General features: G+C 44.9%; 1 protein-coding gene across 2 annotated transcripts in view; it reads left to right on the forward strand.

Moving 5' to 3' along the window:
* Positions 1-23,954, forward strand: part of RBBP8NL (RBBP8 N-terminal like) — a 62,173-nt gene that overhangs the window by 6,982 nt on the left and 31,237 nt on the right. For both annotated transcript variants that reach the window (XM_025186164.3, XM_014575086.4), the window contains exons 2-4: positions 16,117-16,266; positions 18,878-18,920; positions 22,834-22,929. In XM_025186164.3, coding sequence (XP_025041949.3) covers positions 16,200-16,266; positions 18,878-18,920; positions 22,834-22,929 — 206 coding nt within the window. In that variant the 5' untranslated portion in view covers positions 16,117-16,199. The remainder of the gene's footprint in view (positions 1-16,116; positions 16,267-18,877; positions 18,921-22,833; positions 22,930-23,954) is intronic.

The following is a 23,954-nucleotide window of genomic DNA, read 5'->3' on the forward strand; positions in this document are numbered from 1 at the left end:
AGAATGTTCATGCACCTTTCTCCCCTCCCCATAAGCCCCATTTGCATACAAAACCTGGCATGCATATGTGGGATGCAGAATGCAAGAGGATTCTTGGTCTTCCGATAGCCTGGTATGGAAATATAGTGTTTAACTGGTGCACAAGCACTTTTGCAGGTATCTGGTTTCAAACATGTGGCCCTTGGAGGCTGAAATAATCTTGGAACAGGCAAACCCTTCAGGAAGCATCAAACTCTTCCCTAGACCATACCAGCATCTTGTCCAAAAACAGGCCTCTACCACTTGAGTTGAAGGAGAATCTCCATTAGTTGTTAGCAGTGCGGGATCTATAGCACCAAGTGGAGAGATGCTGATTCCATTCACAAGAGAGGAGTGGAATATTCTTCTGCACCAAAAAATTAACACTTCTCACTTAAGATTGAATAGGGTTAGCTTGATAACAGAATATGGTGTATATTGACTGATATCATGGTGTGCATTGTTATCGAAAGTCTTTCTAGATTATTTTCAACCTGAATTCCAGAACATAAAGGTTTCATTAAGGAGAGGGACTGTGGCTCAGGGTTGGAATATAGGTGTGTGAGTCAGGTGTTCTGAAGTCTGTTCCTGGCTCTGCCCTTGCCTCTCTCCTTGTCCTTGTCCCTGACCCTTAATCTCTGTGCTCCTCAGTTTAACCACCAATAAAATGTGGATAATAATAGTTCCTTGCCCACTTCACAAAGGATTGAGAGACCAAATTAATTTAAGGTCTCTCACATATGGGATTGCCAGATTCCGCTGGTTTCTGTCTGCATAGGTTTTTTTTTTCCTACTAGTATTGCGAAAGTGACACCCACATAAAGCCAGGGCACGTGAAGTGAGGTGTATGTTGACTGCACACAATATTGACTGTGCTCCTCCTCTGTCCAATCAAAGCACAGCAATAGTTCAATCAGCACACCCCGCACATTCTAGATAGGCAAGTGCAGTGAGCAAAACTATGCTGTCCTGGGAGACTATCTTTGTAAGGACAGTCTTGTGGTCCACTGAGCTGACGGAGGCCACTCGTGCGGCCCAAACTGGCTTAGGTTGCCCCTCGCTGATCTGTGGGACTGCTCCAGTGAGTCAGGCTCTTTCCATGTGTAAAGCTGCAGCATTGGCCCCAAATGGAGACTGGCCTTTGTGACAAGGAGACATGAGAATCTGTCCTGACCTGCCATATTTCAGCAGGGATTTGGTGAATCTAGTGATCGATAAGGGGTCTTACCCCCCTCAGTTGGCTGCATGCCCAGGACGGGAGGTAGAGTTAACATAGCAAGGGGAAAATACAAAGCCAGCTTTGACTTTTTCCAAAGTAGTCAAAGCTGCCTCTAAGCAATGGGGGCTTGACAACCAGTGTGCTTTTTTTGGTAATTGTTTCCATTGGTGTACAATGGCAAAACAGATGACACTTGACTGAAGTGAATTCATAACTGCGCAGGCTGGGACTTGAAAACGCTGCTTTCTCTGGCTGGATTTGCTCTTGAGTTTTCTCTAGCACTAAAATACTGAATGTAAATAAAGAAGAGCGGTGACTCTGGCAAAGCCTGCTGTTCCATGCAGAACCTGCTGTAAAATCATGGTGCTGCCATTCAAGTTTAACTTGTTTTGAAGCAATTGCAACGTACTTAACTACGTAAAAAGGAGGGTGCTAGGATCCAGAGCCAGCAACCCAAGCAACGGCACTGGTGGAGCTTCAGTGGTGCAGAATCCATGGGAAGAGCTAGCAGATGGCTGCAAGTCTCATTTTACAGCCTGGGGGGAGTGAATCGGCAGCAGGGACTTGTACTGACAGAGCACCACTGGTGTCGCTACCTGGGTACAAACAACCCTCAAGCCGTCATTCCCACCTGTGTCAAGTCGGCGGAAAGCCCGGCTGTGTTGTAGGGGGTAGCGTTTTGCCCCACAAATGATCTGAAGAAGTGGGACTGTCCCACAAAGCTCATCACCTATTAAACCATCTTGTTAGACTTTAAAGTGCTACATTGTTTTTCCTTTTGTTTTTGCACCACAAAGAATCCTGCTCCCAGAGTAGGCGAGTCTGGAAGTTACTCTTCAGACTGCTGCTGCTAAGTTCCTCTGTGTAACTTCCCTGGGCCTGTGCAACACCAGAGTGGGAAAACAGCTTGTGGGCTACACACCAGGAGCTCCATTTGAGACACTTTGTGCCACCTGTGACAAAGCCAGGTCAGAGGGAGAAAGGCAGTCCTAGGAGGGAGGACAAAAAAAGCCAGCTGCCTTGTTAACAAGGAGGGGCCATTTAGGAGCAGCTGACAAGGAGCTGTCTGAGGCAGATTGATAGACAGGGAGTGCTTTGCCTGAGGCTCTTCTCACCAAAGGGAGAAGATGGAGTCTGGCAAGAGTTAGAGGGGCCCTTCCCGCACACCATAAGTCTGTTGCAATAGATCACTTAAATGCTCAGCAAAACTGAAATGGATGCAGTGCACCAGAAAAGCAAAACAGTCTCCCTCTGGACTACAAATTACTCCTGCTGGTCCTGGCCCTCCCTGACGGATCAGCCGGCCTCTCCCAGTATAGATCCAATTTAGAGTTTTCAAATTAGAGAACGAATTGGGAGGGGGAGCCAAGATATGAAAGCCTGGCCAGCTAGGAGAGTTCCTGTCTCATAATCGATTATCGGGTGGTCTCGGCATGCGCACCGTGTAAATCTGTTCCGACACTGGAGAGCTCTCGAACTGCTCCTGGTCAAGCTGGTAGCTGTGCTCCACTGATCCCAGCATGCTAAAGCCTCCCAGCCCTGCAAACTTTGAGTTCATCTGCGTGTTAAATACGTCGGCTTCTTCAGTTACGCGCTTCCTTTTGAAAGCAAACGCGGCTCAGGGTGGGGTTCCTGCCACTGGCACAATCTGTGGGCTGCAACCTGATCTTCATGGAAGCCCTGCTGTCCTGCCGGTTCCCACAGGGTCCGGCCCCTCCCTCTGAATGAGACTGATACTGCCTTTGAAATGAATGACAGGCTGGGGAAATCACCAGGGAACCAGAAGCCATTCAGGGTTACGGTGTCAAAGGCAGCCGTTCAGAGGATGTCCACAAATGTGGTAATTGTGCCTGGCAGGGGGTAGTTAAGAGCCAAATAACCTGATCTTCTTGAGCCCTAGGCTTGCCAAACCCTCCCGGATTGTCTCAGAGTCTCCGGGAACTAAAATGCTGGAATTAAAGATTATGCCACGTGATGCAACCACCCGGAAGACGTTCAACCAAAATTGGCACCCCTATTGCATGCCTGTAAGGCTAGTAGTCCAAGCACAGGTCAGGGAGCAACAATACGGCCTTGTCTTTCAAAATTCGGCTAAAAGCCAAATCACACATCTTTCTCAGTACCTGTTGAAAGTGGTGAATAGGAATGCTTTGATGAGGCTGCTGTGCCTTTAAATGGAGTACTGGTTGTATGCTAGTGTCTATGGAAAAGCCCTGTAGAACTGAACAGAAAAGGGGAACGTTCCTAGTGGTCTGTCGACCCAAACTGTAGAATTTATTAGAGAATAATTTGTCCACTATAGAATTCTATAGGATGGGTCAAAAACCAATAGGAATTATCACACTTTCTATTAAATGCCTCTGGTTTTTAGAACAATGTTTATGGGAAAGCCAGAGGCCAGCTGGCTTTCCCATGAGGGGCATGCTTGCAGGTAGTAAGCAGTTAAGAAAAGCAGATAAACAGTAGGGACTGGAAAGGCATTCTACCCACTCACACCAGGGTTGAATTTGGCTCCAGGAGTTCAGAGGAAGAAGAAGAGAAAACCACATGGCTGAAAGAAGATCCTAGCCCCTCTCTCCAGCCAGGAGTGCTGGTGTAACTGCAAAGTGTCCCCCACATAAAGCGATGTGTGTGAGACACAGAGAGAGGCTGTGGTAGGCCTTAGAAAAGGCTACAGCAACCACTGGACGTGAAATCCTTGCCCCATTAAAGACACTGGCAAAATGCCCATTGAGCTCACTGAGGCTAAGATTACCCACCAGGGCTTGATTCTGCAACCTCTGTTCATGCTGTGTAGAGCTTACTCCTTTTGGGGGAACCCACTGAAGTGAATGGGGTTCCTCCCACCAGTGTCATGCAATGGGAGGAATTGCATCTTCTTTTCCTGGTCCCAAAGATCCCCAAGCTAGATTCCAAAGAACCTTATAGAATCAGAGTTGGAAGAGATCTCAGGAGTCATTGAGTCCAACCCCCCCTACCCCAAAGGAGGACCAATCCCAACTAAATCATCCCAGCCAGGGATTTAAAAACCTTTAGGGATGGAAATTCCAACACCTCCCTAGGGAACTCAGTGTTTCACCCCCCTCCTGGGGAAATAGTTTTCCTAATATCCAACCTAGACCTCCCCCACTCCAACTTGAGACCACTGCTCCTCATTCTGTCATCTGTCACCACTGAGAGCAGCCTCTCTCCATCTGCTTTGGAAGCCCTCTTTCAGGTAGCTGAAGGCTGCTATCAAATCCGCCCTCACTCTTCTCTTCTATAGACTAAACAAGCCCAAATCCCTCAGCCTCTCCTCATACGTCATGTGCTCCAGCCCCCTAATCATTTTGTTGCCCTAGGCTCGACTCTCTCCAATGCATCCACATCTTTTCTGTAATGAGAGGAAGAACAGAATTGAATGCAGTACTCCAGGTATGGCCTTACCAGTGCCGAAAAAAGGGGAATAATCACTTCCCTAGATCTGCTGGCAATGCTCCTATTAATACATGTCTATATGTCGTTCACCATCTTGGCTACAAGGACACACGGTTGACTCACATCCAGTTTGTCATCCATTATAACTCCTAGGTCCTTTTCTGCAAAACTGCTGTAGTCCCCAGCCTGTAACAGTGCTTGGGATTCTTCTGTCCCAAGTGCAGGACTCTGCACTTCCTCGTTGAACCTCATCAAATTCCTTTTGGCCCAGTCCTCCAATTTGCCTAGGGTTAGGGTTAAGTACGTGGGAAGTGGAAGTGCAGAGAGCAGCAGGGATGGCAGTGGGACCCATAGAGTCACTAACATGGTGCTTTGGTTGAGCTGTCGGGAGAGACCAGCTGGAAAACTCACCGGGTAAGCCAGAAAATTCATACTCTGTGATCTAACTAATATCATTGCTTTCTTGGTGCTGCTGCATCCACTCTGCTCATCATCTGGGAGGCATTTAAATCTCTCCTGGGTGGCTGCCCAAGTGCTCATCTTACAGGGAACACTGGTCATGACCCACTCTGGGTGCCTGACCCACAGTTTGAGAACTGCTGCTTTAGAAGAAGAGAGCGAGGTGTACATGTAACAACTGTTATTTAAGTCATCACTGGGCACCTTTGCATTAACAAGAGAAAGTCAGGAGCCTTAAAGGTAGTTAGACCCCCTAGCCTCCATTACAGTCAATAAGTGTTAGGCAACTTGAAGATCAGGGCCTGAATCCCAGCACACTGGTATCAGGGCCTGAACTGTAGCATACTGGTATCCTTTGATGCTCAAATCTAGAGAGGGACATCTACTGGCCAGTGATCTAAGTACACTGGTGTCTTGTGGGAGTCATGCAACATCTTCATCTGGTTAAAGAATATTTGGCTAAGTTAAATGCATTCACGTCAGCAAGACATAACGAAATTGACTGTGCAATACGTACGGATCTAACAGAAGCAATCTCAGAACCATTAGCAAAGATCTTTGGGAACCCATGAAGGACAGGTTGGGTCCCAGAAGATGAGAAGGGCAAACACACTACATATCTTTAAAAAGGGAAAATAAAGAAGACTCAGGGAATTATAGCCCAACTGGCCTAACTTCAAGACGTGGAAAGATACTGGAACAAATTATGAACCAAACAATTTGTAAATACCTAGAGGATAATCATATTGGCCAACATGGATTTGTAGTGCTTCATTTTTTTCCGGGACTAAGCCCCGGCACCTCTACACTTGGCATTTTCTAGCTCCAGCATCTCTGGCCTTGCTGCCCTCATTATGAAAATAAAAAGATTGTTTGAGCCCTGGCACCTAATTGCTTACAAATGAAGCATTGTGGATTTGTCAAGAACAAATCCTACCAAACCAACTTATCTTTCTTCTTTGGTTACTAGCCTAGTAGGCAGGTGGAAACACTAGATGTGATATATCTTGATTTGTATAAGGCTTTTGACATAGTCCTACATGACAGTCACTTAAGAATATTTGGGAAATGTGGTCAAGGTGAAATTACTCTAATGTGCACACACAACTGGTCAGAAAACCTTACCCAAGGGGCAGTTATCAATAGTTCACTGTCAAACTGGGGGGCATAGCTAGTTGAATCCTGCAGGAGTTTGTCCTGGGTCCAGAACCAGTCAATTGGCTTGGAGAATGGAGTGGAGAGTACGCTCAAAATATTTGTGGGTGACACTAAACTGGGAGGAGTTACAAGCACTTTGGATGAGAGGACTAGAATTCAAAACCATCTTCACGAGTGAGAGAACTGCTCTGAAATCAATTAGATGAAATTCAATAAATGCAAATGCAAAGAATTACACTTAGGAAGAAGAAATCAAATGCCCAACTAGCAAATGAGGAATAACTGGCAAGGTCAGCGATGGAGAACCTAGACTAGTGAGAGGGCCGCATGAGTAGCTCTCCTCCATCTCATCTCAGTGAGCCGCGAGATTGTTGTAACCAAGATGGTGTCCCTGGACAGGGTAGTTTTGCTGCTGCATTTGTGTACCTAGAATTTGCGGGCTGTGCTGACTGAACCATAGCTGCACTTTGATTGGATGCAGAGGGAGTGCAAGGCTCTCTTAGACTATGTTGTGTGCAGTCAGCATGCACCTCACTTCACATGCCCTGGCATTACGTGTGTGTCACTTCAGTAATACTGGTAGGAAAAAAACTATATGGAAGGAAACCAGCGGAATCTGTCAACCCTGCTTGTGGGCAATGGTAAACAAAATGTCCTATGGGCCACAGGTTGCCCACTGCTGGCTAGGTAGTAGTCCTGCTGGAAAGGATCTGGCATTTATAGTAGATCATAGAATCACAGAACACTAGAACTGGAAGAGACTTTGAGAGGTCTTTGAGTCCACTCCCCTGCCCTCACAGCAGGGCCAAGCACCGTCTAGAGCAGTGTTTCTTAAACTATGTTCCGCGGAACACTGGTGTTCTGTGAACAACTCGCAGGTGTGCCGCAACCTCTTCTTTGTTTTTGTTACTTCTCTGGGGTTTGTTTGGTTTTTTGTGACAATTTTTTTTTCCTGAAGAAAATTGTCATAAGTGTTCCTAGGATATTTTCTAATTAAGGAAGTTTTTCCGCTTTTCTCGGTGGCTGACGGAAGCCCGCTTGGGACATACGGCAATTAAAGGGGCTGTGACCGCATTTTGGCCTGACCTCCCGAGGTCTCCCTGGTTACTCCCCCCGGTGCTTTTTTTTCCTCTCAAAAATTTTTAAACAGTGCTTTTTTTTTAGAAAGCATCTGGCAACCCTAGATGTTCCACATAAAAAAATATTACTGTTTGGTGTTCCTTGGTCTCAAAAAGTTTAAGAAACACTGGTCTAGACTATCCCTGAGAGATGCCTATTTAACCTGCTCTTAAATATCTCCAGAGACAGCAATTCCATGACTTCCCTGGGCAATTTATTCCAGTGTTTAAACACCCTGACAGTTAGGAAGTTTTTCCTAATGTCCAACCTAAACCTCCCTTGCTGCAGCTTAAGCCCTTTGCTTCTTGTCCTGTCCTCAGAGGCCAAGGAGAACAATTTTTCTCCCTCCTCCTTGTGACACCCTTTTAGATACTTGAAAACTGCTATCATGTCCCCTCTCAGTCTTCTCCTTTCTAAACTAAACAAGCCCAATTCTTTCAATCTTCCCTCATAGCTCATGTTCTCTAGACCTTTAATCATTCTTGTTGCTCTTCTCTGGACCTTCTCCAATTTCTCCACATCTTTCTTAAAATGTGGTGCTCAGAACTGGACACAACACTCCAGTTGAGGCCTAATCAGTGCACAGTAGAGCAGAAGAATGACTTCTCGTGTCTTGCTCACAACACTCCGGTTAATGCATCCCAGAATCAAGTTTGGTTTTTTTGCAACAGTGTCACGCTGTTGATTCATATTTAGCTTATGGTCCATCATGACCCCTAGTTCCCTTTCTGCAGCATTCCTTCCTAGTAAGTTGCTTCCCTAGACAGATCACACACTTAATATGAGTCAATGATGTGATTAAGTTGTGAAAACCTCATTTGGGGGCTATACTAACAGAAGTGTTGCATGTGAGATATGGGAGGTAATTATCCTGCTCTTCTTGGCACTGGTGAGTTCTCAGCTAGAGCACTGTGTCCAGTTCTGGGTGTCACACGTTAAGACAGATATGGACAAATTGGAAAGAGTCCAGAGGAGAGCAGTGCAAATACGAAAAGATTTAGAGACCGTGACCTCTGAGTAAAGGTTAAAACAACTGGGCACGTTCAGTCTTGAGATAAGAAAACTGAAATAAGGGAGTTATAAAGAGGACAGTGATCAATGGTTTTCCGTAGCCACAGAAGGTAGGATAAGAAGTTTTAAGCTGCATCAAGGGAGATTTAAGTTAGATATTAGGACAAACTTCTAATTTTAAGGATAGTTAAGCTCTCTGGAATTCATATCACTGAAGGTTTTTAAGAACAGGCTGGACAGATGCCTGTCAGGGATAGTCTAGGTATAGCTGGCCCCAGTGGATCCGACAGCTTAACCGGGCCTTGGGGCATGTGGGGGGTGGGCCTGCTCTGTGCCCCTAGAAGAGGCAGTGCCTCAAGCAGAAGAGGTGTGGCTGAGGCTAGACAGACCTTAGCACCGCCTGGAGGATGGCATGCCTTCCTCAGGCAGCTGTTCAGCACTCTGGTAGCAAGTTAAAGGATAGTAGCAGCAGAAGGGCTGGGACCTCCAGGCCCTGTTGAATCACCGGGCCCTGGGGCAGTCGCTCTCTTTGCCTCCCCTCCCCCCATCAGTGGGCCTACCTGACCCCAGGATGGGGAGCTAGACTAAATGGTTAGTCGAGACCCCTTTCAGCCCTACATCTCTCTTATTGTGAGTCAATTTTGCTTTTCCCTTTTATAGAAACTGACCGTGATGACTTAATTGGGATAAGCAAAGAGTCCTTCACCAGGTGTGTTTACCACAGTCACAAAAACGGGCACAGAGAGCGGACTGTGTCATGCATCATAAAGGCGACGGCTCTTGAAATAGGAATGGGATCATGGGGCAATTGGGATCCAGCACCCAGTCAGGTTGCGAGTGCAAATACGCCTGACTCATTCCAGTCCCTCGTTAGCATGCATGCAGTCCTGAGACGCAGCCCAGGCCACCGCTGCATCGGCACAGCTGTGTGGGGTTGAGGGCAGATGGGCGAGCGTCTGTCTGGTGGGCTGTTGTCCACACTCCACACAAATAGGGGACAAGGCTGACACAGATGCAGGTCAGTAAAACACACTCCTTGGGTTCGTGAAAGCCCAACCCCCACGCGTGTCTGGGATAACTGAATTCATGGTTGTCCCTTATCCCTCTCTTCATTCCTCTCACATCCAAGGCTGACTTTCCTACTGTAACGTAGACTCATAGGCCTGGCAGGGACCTTGAGAGGTCAGGTGCAGTCCAGTCCCCTGCCCTCATGGCAGGACTTTTAGGGTGTGTCTAGTCTACATGCCTCTGGCGACAGAGGCATGTAGATTAGGCCACCCGGCATAAGGAAATGAAGCCGCGATTTAAATAATCATGGCTTCATTTAAATTTAAATGGCTGCTGCGCTCTGCCGACCAGCTGATGATCAGCTGTTTGTCGGCAGATCGAGACAGTCTAAACGCGCCAAAGTCGACAAGGAAGCCTTTGTCGACCGGCACAAGTATGCTTTGTGAAACCAGGTTTACCTGCGCTGGTCGACAAAGGCTTCTTTGTCGACCATGGCGCGTTTAGACTGCCCCGATCTGCCGGCAAACAGCTGATCATCAGCTGGTCAGCAGAGCGCAGCAGCCATTTAAATTTAAATGAAGCTGTAATTATTTAAATCACGGCTTCATTTCCTTATGCCGGGTAGCTTAATCTACATGCCTCTGTCACCAGAGTCATGTAGTCTAGACATACCCTTATTGAGATCATGAAGGTGGGACCATGAGGCATTGCCAGGCCTGAAATATGCCGTATTCCGGACTCTGTGCTCCATAAAGCTTACCAGACTAGTGCTAGCACCTGGGTCTGTTTGCAACCACTCGGCTGTTGCCACATTTTTTTCCCTTCCAAAAGAATGGATCAAATATTCAAAGTGAGCCATTAACGGCACACTGGGGTGGGGCTGGGCCAAGCCATTATTTCCCTTGGCGCTGCTTCTGATACAGGAGTTCCATGCAACTCCCACTGTTTGCACAAGCAGTGATGTGTAACAAGCATGTTGTCTGGTTGTACTTATAAGCTTCAGAGGCAGTGGGAGTATAGCAAGCACATTGTCTGGTTGTACTCAAGCTTCAGAGGCAGTGGGAGGTGAAAAGGCAGCTGCCTGCCAGGACCCAAGAAATGGGAAAGAGCTAGAAGTCAGCTGATCTTTTCCCACTCTGCCCCCACTGCAAACACTTCCTTGGCAGGATATTTCAGGCAATCCTGTGACTTAGGACAAAGGACTCAGAAACAGAGTATGGCAAATCATGGATTTTTTTAGCCTTGGGCCTTTCTAAAAAGCGAGGAAATTGTTTACGGTCAAACTGAAAAGGAAAAAAATTTCAGCAGATCAAAAGTAAAAAAAAAAAGTTTTGATTTTGAGCAGTGAGCATGTTTTATATCTACTGCATATTTGAGAGAGTTTGTGTCCTTGAGTAAGCGAGCGAGTCTCTCTGTCTGTCTGTGTCTGTCTGTTCAAGAATTGCTCCTAAACGGAGGGGCACATCTCACCTTGTCCCAAGCTGCTGCAGTGTCGGAGGGCTGGGGTAGTCCTCTCTCCCCGGGGCAGCCTGTGTATTGAACCCCGCATCTCCAGCTCCACCCCAGAACAATGACTCAAATGAAGAAAACCAAAAATTGAGTTAAGGACCCGAGCAACACTGGGTAAATCCTCTAGTTTTAAATAAAATTAAAAGACATTTCAAAACAAAAAGTCGTTTTCAATTAAACAATTGAAACGGTTGGTTTTGAAAATGTCAAAATGATTTCAGATATTTGGAAGGCTGGGACGCAGATTTGGAAAAATCCAGTGAAATCGACACAACTTCTCAAAACATTTCTTGGTCATTGAATCTTCATCTTTTGCTAAAAGAAAAGTTTCCGTTGAAAAAATTCACCCAGCTTTTCTCAGAAGTCCCTGGCTCCGATCCCGGCTCTGTTCCCTAGGCCATGCTGCTTTTCCACAGAGGCATATGGAGCTGAGGACATTTTGATAGCCCTTTAAAATGAAGAATCCAGTTCTGCCCTTGGACACACATCTGTAACTCCTATTGATGTCATTTAATAGACACTTTGATGGGGTAATCCATATGAGAGTTACATAAGCTCTTTTTTAGAGTACTCTTATTGAGGCTTAACAACCATATAATAGATCTGTTCCTAATTCTGTTTTGTGGTTATTAATTCCAAATAAATATGGAAGCTATGTGAGCCACAACTCCCAGCAAAGTATGTGATTAGGCTGGCTACGCACACACTTTGGGTGTGTTACAGACAGACAGTCATACCTGGATAACTGGGCTTCAGGCTGTGTGTTCTTTATTGCCTTTGGGAAGGGGTTGCAAAATAAATAATCATTATAAAGCATTTTCCCTCCAAGACCGTATGATCCCTGCTGTTTATGGAGCAAGTGAAACATTTGGAGACTTGTATTCAAAGAGCTTGGGTGTGCAGTTTAATGTCTATTCTGTAGATACAAGTACTGTGATCAATTATGCATCTAACTGGTCAGCTGCACATGCAGGTTCCCATTTTGCATGTCTAAACATGGTAACTGCATGCAAATTAAACATGTCATTTGTGCTCACAAGGGCAGTCCTAAGTCCTTGAATACTAGCCCCTTTACCAATAACTCTTCAAACTCTCCCTCCTATTTTGCATGGCCATGATTTGCAAATGCAGCTGATTGATAACACGGCTTTTTCATGAGTGCAGACAATTATACATGTCAAGCAGGCCACTCCAAAGTAGTAAGTGAGGAGGTCAATTAGAGGTGCATGCAAAAAGTGGGTACAAAATATCAGAGACTGCTTAAGAAAAATTGGCACTTAGGGTGTGTCTAGACTACAGGGTTTTGTCGACAAAAGTGGACTTTTGTCGACAAAACTATACCTGCGTCTACACTACCGCCAAGTTCTGTCGACATAACGTCGACAGAACTCGACAGTTTTGTCAACGGTGGTAAACCTCATTCTATGAGGAATAACGCCTTTTGTCAACAGAGTTCTGTTGACAGAAGGCATTATGGCATCTACACTGTCCTTTGCGTCTATACTCTCATGTCGACAAAGCAGCTTGCTGTGTTGAAAGAACAGGATGTAGTCTAGATGCTCTTTGTCGACAAAGCCTCTGTCGACAAAAGCCTGTAGTCTAGACATACCCTTACAGTCTATTTTAATGTCTTTCTTTTTGGAAATATTGATATTCTCTCTCTCTCATATTTAACTTCACTAATTTATGCTTGGATAATGGCTGCATTCCTACTTGCTGTGTTCATTTTGTTCTGCACAGGAATTAATATAGGTTTATCAAGAAATCCACTGTGATTTTCAGCAAAGAGAATATAAAGCTGTCTCAACCTCTGTGTTCATCTGAATGCTCACACGACAAAAGCTTGTGCCATCTTCCCTTTCATAACATGCATTTTCTCAGTTTCAGAAATCATGGAGGAGATTGTAATAAACCTTTGGCTAACTGGGAATGCTGTAGTTGTAGCCAGGTTGCACACACACCCTGGCCAGCCAAAATATCAAACCTACAGCGGGGCTAGAATATGACTCCTTGTGCTTGATCTAAAGGAAAAATCTCCATTCACATACGTCTTACAGTAATTATAACTGATCACTACTGATCTCATGTAGCATAGGGAAGTGGTGCACATAACTATTTCAGTGCACTGGAATTGATATGCACATTGTGGCTTGTGAGGGAGAGGATGAGCCAACATCAATATCTTTTGGGTTGCCGAGTGTCTGGTTTTGAACCGGTATTTGTGCTTTCTCTCTGGTAAAAAAAATTCAGAAAATACTGGACATGTCAAATGGGGCGGGAGGAGGGAGAACAGGCCAGGAATTAACTTTTGCTGGGCTTTTTTTTTCTCAACAGAATTTCTTCCCATTTTGTGGGGGGAGGCAGGGTTTCGATATTTTTTGTTAAACCATCTGGCAACCCTAAATATCTTCAGGGATTAAAGGGTCAGTGTCAACTTAAAAATTATTCTTGTCTTAAAAGTTTTAACTGAAGATTCTTGCCAGTAACTTTCAATGATTATGATAGCTGAGCTTAATATAAACATACATTTTTTTCTGGGTTGTTTGTTTATTTTGTGAACATAACAGCATGTGATGTCCAAAGAGTTTTATTTGCCCCTGAATATCGGATTGTTTTCCTCTGGCCCTGTGAGGCTATGTCTACACTGCAGCGCTATGTTGGGATACCATTATTTCAAAATATGGGCATGCTATTCTGACATCCCTGTAAACCTCATTCCTCAAGGAGTAAGGGACATTTCTGAATAGCAATTTATTTCAAAATAAGTGCTGTGTAGACAGCGCCCAATTTCGAAATTGACTCAAAATAAGTTACACAATTTGCGTAGCTCAAATTGTGTAGCTTATTTTAAGCTCCAGGTGCAATGTAGATGCACCCTGACACAGCAGATGAGGCAGGAAAAAATTATGGGCTATCTGCCTGTCATGTGATTCAGCAGGAGTTTAAAGAAAGGAGCATGTGCGTTTTCCGAGGAATGGGGTGTCGTGTAGACATTCAGGCTCAGAGTCCAGGCTCTCGCATCCCATGAGGGGGGAAGGTCATCTCACAATCTATAAGGTATTTGTCCTCCTGATATCCTATGATGCAGGGCAAGGTTATCCCCATTTCACAGACAGGGAACTGAGGCACAGAGGAGATCAGAGGCTGTAGGGGAGCAGAGAACCAAATCCCGGACTCCTAGATGCCCCTCTGACCAATGGACCATTCTCCTTTTTAATGTGGGTATAAAAATCGCATTTACTGAGAGGCACTTAGAGTGGAAACTGCTTTTTAACTCAGGTCTTTTAATTAAATAGAGCTGAAACTGATTCTTTCTCTGCCTTTCAGGTTTGCTGTATGACCTAGGGCAGTTTTCTTAGTCTCACTGTGCCTGTCTGTAAAATGGGCTGATAATTCTTCGCTCCCTATCTTATAAGAGTGTTAGAAGGCTGAGTTCTGAAAGGTCGTTCTGAGAACCCTGCATGTAAGATGACATAGTAAAGCAAGGCTGCAGCTGCATTTATTGTACATGTCTGCTTCCCGCCCCCAGGCAAGAGATAAGCGAACAGGCAGCATTTCAGATTCCTTCCATGGCAGGTGTTGAGATCAGCTGTTATAGTGACTTCCTTCTGATTCTGGTTCTTCAGTCAGCAGCTGCACCATGTGCAGATTAACATCCTCCCCACATACATGCATGCAGAGCCTATCACTCCTTTCCAGCAATAGCCACCTACCCACTTTAATCAAACTCAGTTAGTGTGTATCTACACATCCTAAACTTGAAATAAGATATGCAATTTACGCTATGCAGATTGATGTATCTTATGTTGATTGAATTTCAAAATAGCGTATTTTGAAATTTGGTGCATCTACACAGTACCATATTTCAAAACAACGCGCTATTTCGAGACATCCCTTAACCTTCATGGAACAAGGGTTACAGGGATGCCAAAATAGGTCCCAAAATAACAGACGCACTATCTCGAAATAGCAGGCGTGTTCAAATGATGCGGGGTAGCTATTTAAGGATACGTCTGGTATCCCGAAATAGCCCTGATATGTAGACGTACCCTTAGGCTGTGTCTAGACTACATGCCTCTGACGACAGAGGCATGTAGATTAGACACATAGGCAAAGGCAAATGATGCCGTGATTTAAATGATCGCGGCTTCATTTAAATTTACATGGCTGCCGCGCTGAGCCGACAAACAGCTGATCAGCTGTTTGTCGGCCAGCCTGCTAGTCTGGACGCTCCCCTGCCGACATCAAAGCCCTTTGTCGGCAGCCCCGTTATTCCTCGTGGGATGAGGTTTATCGGGACTGCCGACAAAGGGCTTTGATGTCGGCAGGGGAGCGTCCAGACTAGCGCGCTGAGCGGACAAACAGCTGATCAGCTGTTTGTCGGCTCAGCACGGCAGCCATGTAAATTTAAATGAAGCCGCGATCATTTAAATCGCGGCTTCATTTGCCTTTGCCAAAACAACAAATCTACATGGCTCCGTCGACGGAGCCATGTAGTTTAGACGTACCCTTAGAGAGCAATACAAATTGATCATCTCTATCCATAGAAAAGGGATCCAATTTTTAGCTGATCTGTGAGTCTCCCTTTCAAACCTATAGTTTTGCAGTAACAAATAATTCCCAGTCCAGATTTATGGAAGCAATTAATTGCAGTGGCATAAGTCATGTCATTTCAATGTAGAAAGCCCACAGTTTGCAGATGCGGTCAGATAGTGGGCCTTTTTAATGTCCTAAAGAGCATCTGTGAGTGCATGTTGTAGTGCAGAATTGTGCCTGCCATTATTTGTACCCCCAAACTGGGCACAAAAAAGGAAACCAGGTTTTGAAAATCTGACTCCAAATGTTGAAGATAGAAATGGTGTTCCTGGCCTCTGTTTGTCAGAGGCTGGAGAGAGATGGCAGGAGACAAATCGCTTGATCATTGTCTTCGGTCCACCCTCTCTGGGGCACCTGGTGCTGGTCACTGTCGGCAGACAGGCTACTGGGCTAGATGGACCTTTGGTCTGACCCAGTACGGCCGTTCTTATGTTAATGTACTTGCTTGTTTTTTTAACGGTTGAGTAAACGAGGTTTTCTCCATTTGGATAGCTTAGATGCTTGTCATGCTTTTCAACCTTTGCAAAAACGTGAAACGTGATTCAGAGGGGACACTATTAATTATCCTATTGTGTCTGTGTTGTGTTTTGTTTTGGGCTAAGAACTGAACAATAAGAAAACCACCAACCTAGAACTAGGAGCAGAAGATTCACGTACCCCCGAGGCATGCGGGAAGACCCTGAACATGGCCAACGAAAGTTTTGCAGACTTCTTGAATAAGCTCAAAGAAATTCATGAGAAAGAGGTCCTAGGTAAGAAGGCACTCGGGATCACTTCTGCAAAGAGGCAAAAGTAAATTTTTTGTTAAAGCTAAGAGTGGAAACAAGTCAGAGCCTTTTATCTAGTTCCAAAGAACTTGGGCTGGGGTGGCGTGTCTGCAGAGCAGAGAACCTAGGGAAGAAACTACTGCTCAGCTGAAGTGTCATTGATCTGGGCCAGTGGGAAGCATAGAGGCAGGATCAGATCCTCTAGAAAATGAAGAGGCTGGTGATAGAGGGGTCAGGCCACTTCACGTTCAGGAAGCACTAAGGTTTCAGATGTCCCAGGATGCAAATCTCAGCACTTCGGGGGTTGGGTGCCAACATATGACAACTACTAAAATAGCCTGGGTGACAAATGTACCAGACGGATCCCTGGGAGCCTTACAGAACATGAGGTTTACTGTGGAAATCAGCAACACTTCATACCATGAAAAGAAGCTCATGTAGTTGTTATTTTTATGCTGTCAGATTTCCTGTGCTCAGCGTGCTTCCCACATGTGTGATGTAATTGTACACCTCTCTCCAGCCACTTGGGAGGCATGGGGGGTAGGGGGTTCAAAGCAGTGCAGAATGAATCTTTCCTGAAATACTCCCACCCAAGCAAAACACAGCACTAAGAATCCTATTTCTGTCCCCTTCCTGCTTCAAGATCAGACTGAATTTCCTCTGTTGGAAGCACTCTGCTGTTATCAGCTGGACCTTCAATCTGGTCTAAAATAACCTGTCTGGGAAATAAATAAGGAGTTGGCAGAAGAGTGTAAATGGGAAGCAGTTTACCTATTAGGATATCTGACTTCAGGTAGGCAGTCATTGGACACTCGTTTGAATAGAGGTTGAACCTCTAGAATCCAGACTTCCCTAGTCCAGCAATGTCTCTGGTTCGTCATTGTTGGCGATCCTGAACTAGGGCCAGAAGTATTGCTGGACTAGAAGGGCAGGGGGCAGCTGATCTCCTGAAGTCCAAGGGAGAGTGGAGTTCCAGCACACATTACCTCCCCTGGTCCAGCAAATTCCTTTGTTCAGGACCGGTCAGGTGTCAGACCAGGGAGGTTCAACCTGTAGTAAATGATCAAAGAGGAAGAGGAAAGAAGCAAAAATCCATCCTGAAAGATAGCTCAGCACTAGTTGAGATGAGGAGTCTTTGTTACAATTGTTTGTTTCTTTAAAGCATTAACCACTTGTACATTATTCAAAGTAAGGCCATTAAGAAAAGAAAGCATATGATACTACTTCCCATGGTTCCGGTATTAAAGGCATTTCCAGCATCAGCTTTTTGGATAAAACTGTTATATTTTAACCTATTCAGGATTACAAATACAGTTTCACCAGCTCTAACTCTACACCCTCTGGTATTTTAAAGCAGGGGCTTGCAAACTTTTCAGATTACTGTACCTCTTTCAGGAGTCTAATTCGTCTTGTGTAGCCCCAAGTTTTAGCTCACTTAAAACTGGTTGGCTTATAAAATCAGATATAAAAATGCAGAAGCGTCACAACATACTACTACTGAAAATTGCTTACTTTCTCATTTTACTATATAATTATAAAATAAATCAATTTGAATATAAATATACTACTTAGATTCCAGTTTGTAGTGTATAGAGCGGTGTAAACAATTCATTGTATGAAATTATAGTTTGTACTGATTTTGCTAGTGCTTTTTATATAGCCTGTTGTAAAAAACTAGGCAAATATCTACATAAGTTCATGTGCCTCCTCCAAGATCCGTGTCTTTTCAGCGTTATACATACACCTAGCTAAGAACCACTGTTTTAAAGACTACTCTGAGCAACTCAGACTCCAAATTTAGATAGTGCCTAAAAAATTATCTTTAAATCAATCAAGAAAAAGAATTCTACTTGGGCTACAAATATCGCCAACATGGTTTGAAGCCTAAGAGTGTAGAATTTTGCTAATGTGAGAACTAGAGCTAAGAAAACCATTGGATGTTTTTGGTTCAAGAGCCAAACAAAAATTAATTTCAGATGAAAAGCACCCAAATGAAACAAAAAAGGGGGGAGGGGAGAAAGAAAAATTATTTTTCAGGCTTTCATTTGGTTTCATTTTGGAGTGTTTATCATCCTGTTTTGTTTTAATACATTAATATAGCTACATTTCTAAAGGAAGCATTAATTCAAAATGAAAAATCTAAACTTTTTTTTCTTTGGAATCAATTTTTAGGCAATACTATTTGCCAAATTCAATCCAGAATTCAGTGACCTGAAAAATGCAGAGGGGTCCGGGGGAGGGGGAGGGGGAAATTTACTCTGCATTGAAAATATTTTGCACAGCTCTTATGACAAGTTTTATAACTAGCTAGAAACAAAAGTAAAACTGACTAGACTGCTTTCATTGTCCTAGCAAAGGGGAATGCAAATATAGTAAATGGTATAAAGGAACAGACATTTTTTAAAAATTATTTCCATTATAATAAACTAACTAAGTTGGCAGGGAACCTTGTTTTTCAGAAATGAGATTTTAAAACTAACGGTTTCCTTTTAAGTTGCTGTGCTCTGCTAAAAGTTATTGGAGTACATTCTGTTTCTGAACTGTCACATAATTTGCAATAAATACCCATCTCCTGAGCCTTCATTAATTATTCCAGGACTGCAAACAAAGCTAACAGAGCTGACAACCGAGAAGTGTCGGTGAGTAAAGCGAGTTTTGTTCTGTACTCTAAGCTGTGGTTGTAAAGCTCTGTTGGAGGGATGAGGAAAGGCTGCACTATTTACTCATAACATTGGAGACATCTACCCTAGGCTGTAGGCACCCTTAATATTTGTTTAAAACCCACAAACTGGAACAAGAGGGCAAGTCCAGTAGCAAACTCACTGTGGGTATGTCTACACTAGCCCCCAGTTCGAACTAGGGAGGCTAATGTAGGCATTCGAACTTGCAAATGAAGCCCAAGATTTAAATATCCTGGGCTTTATTTGCATGCTCCCATCTGGTCGCCAATTTTAAATGCCACTAGTCCGGACTAACTGCCTGCGGCTACATGCGGCAGTTAAACGGCAAGTCAAACTAAGTCCTTAGTTCAAATTACCTGCTACACCTCATTCCAGGAGGAGTAGCAGGTAATTCGAACTCAGGACTTAGTTCGAATTACCGTTTAACTGCCACGTGTAGCCGCGGGCAGTTAGTCCAGACTAGTGGCATTTAAAAATGGCAACTGGATGGGAACATGCAAATAAAGCCCTCGATATTTAAATCCTGGGCTTCATTTGCAAGTTTGAATGCCTACATTAGCCTCCCTAGTTCGAACTAGGGGGCTAGTGTAGACATACCCAGACTTCTTTTAATATAATCCTCAACGCAATCAGCAGTGCCCTGAATCACTCACCTAGCAAGGGGGTCGTACCCACGAAAGCTCATGATACTATCTACATGTTTTGTTAGTCTTTAAGGTGCTACCAGACTATTTGTTGTTTTTTCAGTTTTTCCTAGCAAGGGCAGTTCAACTTACCAAGTTGTCCATTCAGAACTGATCAAGATGCAGTGAGGCACATGAAGAACTTCTGAGCTACTGCACTGGCATGGCGTGAGAGTTTAAAAACTCTTTGCAACACATTCAGTCAGATTAAGCCAGAGAGATTCTTCTCCCACCCTACCATTTTGACATTTTCAAACCTTTTACTACCAAAACAAGTTGTCCTGTGGCGACTTAGCCTGGGCTACACTAAGGTGTTATTTCGAAATAGCCCCCCTTAGGTCAAATTTATAAGCAGAGCATCCACACTACCAAGCCCATTATTTCAATATAACGGGCTGGTTATTTCGAAATCTGTACTCCTGCTTTCCTCGGGGAATAATGCTAATTTCGAAATAGTTATTTTGAAACAGTGTTAGTGTGGACACTCTGGTGCTGCTATTTTGAAATAACTATTCCCCAGAGTCATTCGAAGTAATTACTCCCCGGTGCTTCCTGGGGCTCTAAATTGAGGTAGCATGTCCAGATTAACGGAGCCTGCTTCGGACTGATTTCAAGATTTCCCCATAGTGGGCACATGCTGCTTCAATTTTGTAAAATCAGGGGTTATTAAGTCAAATGTGATTCATTCAAAATGATTTCCTAGTAGACCTGCCCTCCGAGACTATCAAAAATACATAGGATTGTAACGTGGTGCAACTCACCGCCCCAGCGCCATCTGTTGGTCACTCCGGGAATAGCTCTGTTCACCCAGAAGAGGGTACTCCAGTGCTGATGTCTCACCTGCTATTCCTTGTTATTAGTGGTTCTGCCACTTTACATTAGGACCCGTGTCCCTCCCACAATGCAGCACCCCTCCCCTCTGGATACTGCCCTTTCTGCAAAAGCGCATCTAGATTGGCACGGATGCTTTTGCGCAAAAGCATCCGTGGCCAGTCTAGACACGATTTTGTGCAAGAAAGCCCCAATCGCCATTTTAGCCAGTAGTCTTGAGCAAGAGGGCTTTTTCCCGAGCGGGAGCATGAAAGTATTTGCACAAGAAGCACTGATTTTGTACATTACAAAGTCAGTGCTCTTGTGCAAATTCAAGTGGTCAGTGTAGACAGCTGACAAGTTTTTGTGCAAAAGCACCTGCTTTTGCGCAAAATCTTGCCAGTCTAGACGCACCCACCTTGACTCAGTGACCGACTGCTAGTTGTCATCTAGCTGCTGCGTCAGGGGCAAACCACAGTCTGAAGTAGCCATTCATCATTGGCAAGGGTTGTGGATCTGCTGCCTCCCTGCAGCCCTAGTATCCTCAGGCCTTGCCTCAGGCCCTGCAGCCTGAGAGTGAGGTCAAGCCAGAGCTCCCGCGTTGTACTCTGTCTCAGGAAGCCTCTAGCTTCCCTGGCAACCAGGTCCCTCCTGCTCCACAGCGGGAGCAAGAGTGTCCCCCCTCCACTCCAAGAGCCCCCATTTATACAGCCCTCAGCTGGGTCCTAATTGGCTGATACATGCAACAGCTGCTTGCGCCATAGCCCCAGCTCTCCCGCAGGGCTGGATTTAACCCCTGCTAGGCCAGTGCGGGGCAGATGCCCTGTCACAAGGATTATGAGCTTTCGAGAGTAAAATGAACTTCATCTCATGAGACCCTTTTGTTAGTCTCTAAGGGTACATCTGAACTACATGGCTCCGTCGATGGAGCCATGTAGATTTGGTTTTTTGGCAAAGACAAATGAAGCCACGATTTAAATGATCACGGCTTAATTTAAATTTACATGGCTGCTGCGCTGAGCCGACAAACAGCTGATCAGCTGTTTGTTGGCTCAGTGCGCTAGTCTGGACGCTCCTCTGCCGACATCAAAACCCTTTGTCGGCAGCCCCGGTAAACCTCATCCCACGAGGAATAACGGGGCTGCCGACAAAGGGCTTTGATGTCGGCAGGGGAGCGTCCAGACTAGCGGGCTGAGCCGACAAACAGCTGATCAGCTGTTTGTTGGCTCAGCGCGGCAGCTATGTAAATTTAAATGAAGCCGCGATCATTTAAATCACGGCTTCATTTGCCTTTGCCTATCTGTCTAATCTACATGGCTCCATCGATGGAGCCATGTAGTCTAGACACAGCCTAAGGTGCCACAGGACTACTTGTTGTTTGAAAACTTACAGACTAATGCAACGCCCCCTGCGGCGTAATTGTCATTTTGCAATCTTAAGGTGTATGCATAGGTTTGGGGAGGTTGTTGTTGTTGCAATACAATATATATAGGCTTGGCAGTGTTTTATTTTATATAAGTTTGATGGATACTATCTATGTTTATTTTTAAGCATTCTTTATTTGTATCAGTTTAAATTTTACAGTTGTGCAGAATTCTGGTTTTAAGCATTTTTTCCTGATTTGTATCCATTTAAACCTTCACCATGTCAGGAAATTATGCATGAGGGTGCCAGGCAATAATTATTTAAGCACAGTAGACAATATTCCAAAAAGACAAATTGTCAATATCATGTGTCAAAATATACAAAATAAACAAAATATACAAAATATACCTTACATTAAATTATAATAAATTCTCAAGCAGCATGTTTCTTACTGTGCCTACCTGTGCATTCTGATTATTACCAATTGAAATATTTTTTTCATTGGTTTGTGTGTACAGTGAATTTAACATATATTAGCAATTTCCAGTAAAAATTTGTTCCTTCCAGTCCTAACTACATGGAAATGACAAACCAAGCAGTGGTACCCAAAATCTGTATCCTGTTGAAGTTTTCATCATTTATCCCTGGGCCCTAAGTCAGGTTCCATCCCCTGTTGTTAACAGAGTCGTTCACCAGTGCACCTCTGGTTCACCAATTTTTGAGCTCAGAGCAGGCTGTGTCCTTTTGTGTCCCATCCTGTTTCTCCCATGGGAATTGTTACCCTTGCACTAAATTGCTCTGGTGCCAGTACTGAATCTGTTTATATCCCCATCTGTCCAATGCACTTACTGCTCCACAGAGCAATCATAGATGAGTAATAATAATAGTGGGCGTGGCATGACTGGGCTAGTGGATGAATCCTGCTACTGGCAGCACACTGGGAACAAAGCAGCAGATGTTTGGGGTAAATCAAATAACCTTCTTGTTTTGTCCCATGCTGTCCCCTGGATCAGCGATGCCCAGAGAATGGAAGAGCTATTTGCTAAAAACCAACAGCTAAGGGAGCAGCAGAAGGTTCTTAAAGAAAATGTAAAAGTGTTAGAAAACAGGTAAGAAGTGTGTGTGTTTGTGTGTTTGACCTAGTGCTGTTTTGTGCCCAATAATGTACATGCCTACACAAAACTTCTTTGTAACACCATTGCAAGGAGTGGAAGATAGCACTAACTAGTGCTAGCAAATTGCGAACCCATGGGGCCAGACTCTGCTCTCAGTTACACCAGTGTAACTGCAGTACCTCCAATTGCAGGGTTGTGATTGACAGACATACCATGTGGAATGCACAGGAGGTAATTGTCCCATTCTTCTTGGCGTTGGCGAGACCTTATCTTAGCTGGACTCCGCTGTCCAGCTTTGGGTGTCACACATGATGAATTGGAGAGTCCAGAGGCAAGCAAAAGAAATGATAAAAGGTTTAGGAAACCTGACCTAAAGGGAAACTGGGTATATTTAGTCTTGACTGAAGGGAACCTTCAAATAGGTTACAGCAACAGGGATCAATTATTTTCCATGTCTGCTGAAGGTAGGACAATAAGCATGAGTAACGGGTGGAGCCCCCTTCTGGGGAGGCTAGACCCGGCTCTGTCCCTTCTGACCCCTCTGCAAGTGGAGTCTCGACGACCTCCTCAGCCAAAGGAGCCCTGAGCTGTTCAGAGCCCTGAGACTCCCCACCTTCACTGAGGGAGCCCCAAGCTGGCCAGAGTCCCAAGACACCCACACACATAATCAAAGGAGCCCTGGGGCTCCCCTCATTGGCCCCAGGAGCCCTGAGCCAGCCAGAGCCCCAAGATCCTCCCTTGGCCAGAGGAGCCCTCAGATGGCTGGGCCTGGAGATCCTTTTCCCCTGGAACCACAAGACTCTCCTTTGGCTGGAGGTGCCTTAAGTCAGACACAATCCCAAGAACCTCCCTTGGCCAGAGGAGACTCAAGGTAGCTGGACACTGAAACATGCCCCACCCCACCCTATTGCAGGACCCCTGAGACCTCCTTCCCCCCGGAGCCACAAGACACCCTCCCCTTTCAGCTGAAGAAGCCCTGAGCCAGCTGGAGCCCCAAAACACACATGCCTCATGGCCAG

The sequence above is a fragment of the Pelodiscus sinensis genome, chromosome 17, assembly GCF_052426305.1.
Source record: "Pelodiscus sinensis isolate ZL-2025 chromosome 17, ASM5242630v1, whole genome shotgun sequence".
Taxonomy (NCBI): Eukaryota; Metazoa; Chordata; order Testudines; family Trionychidae; genus Pelodiscus; species Pelodiscus sinensis.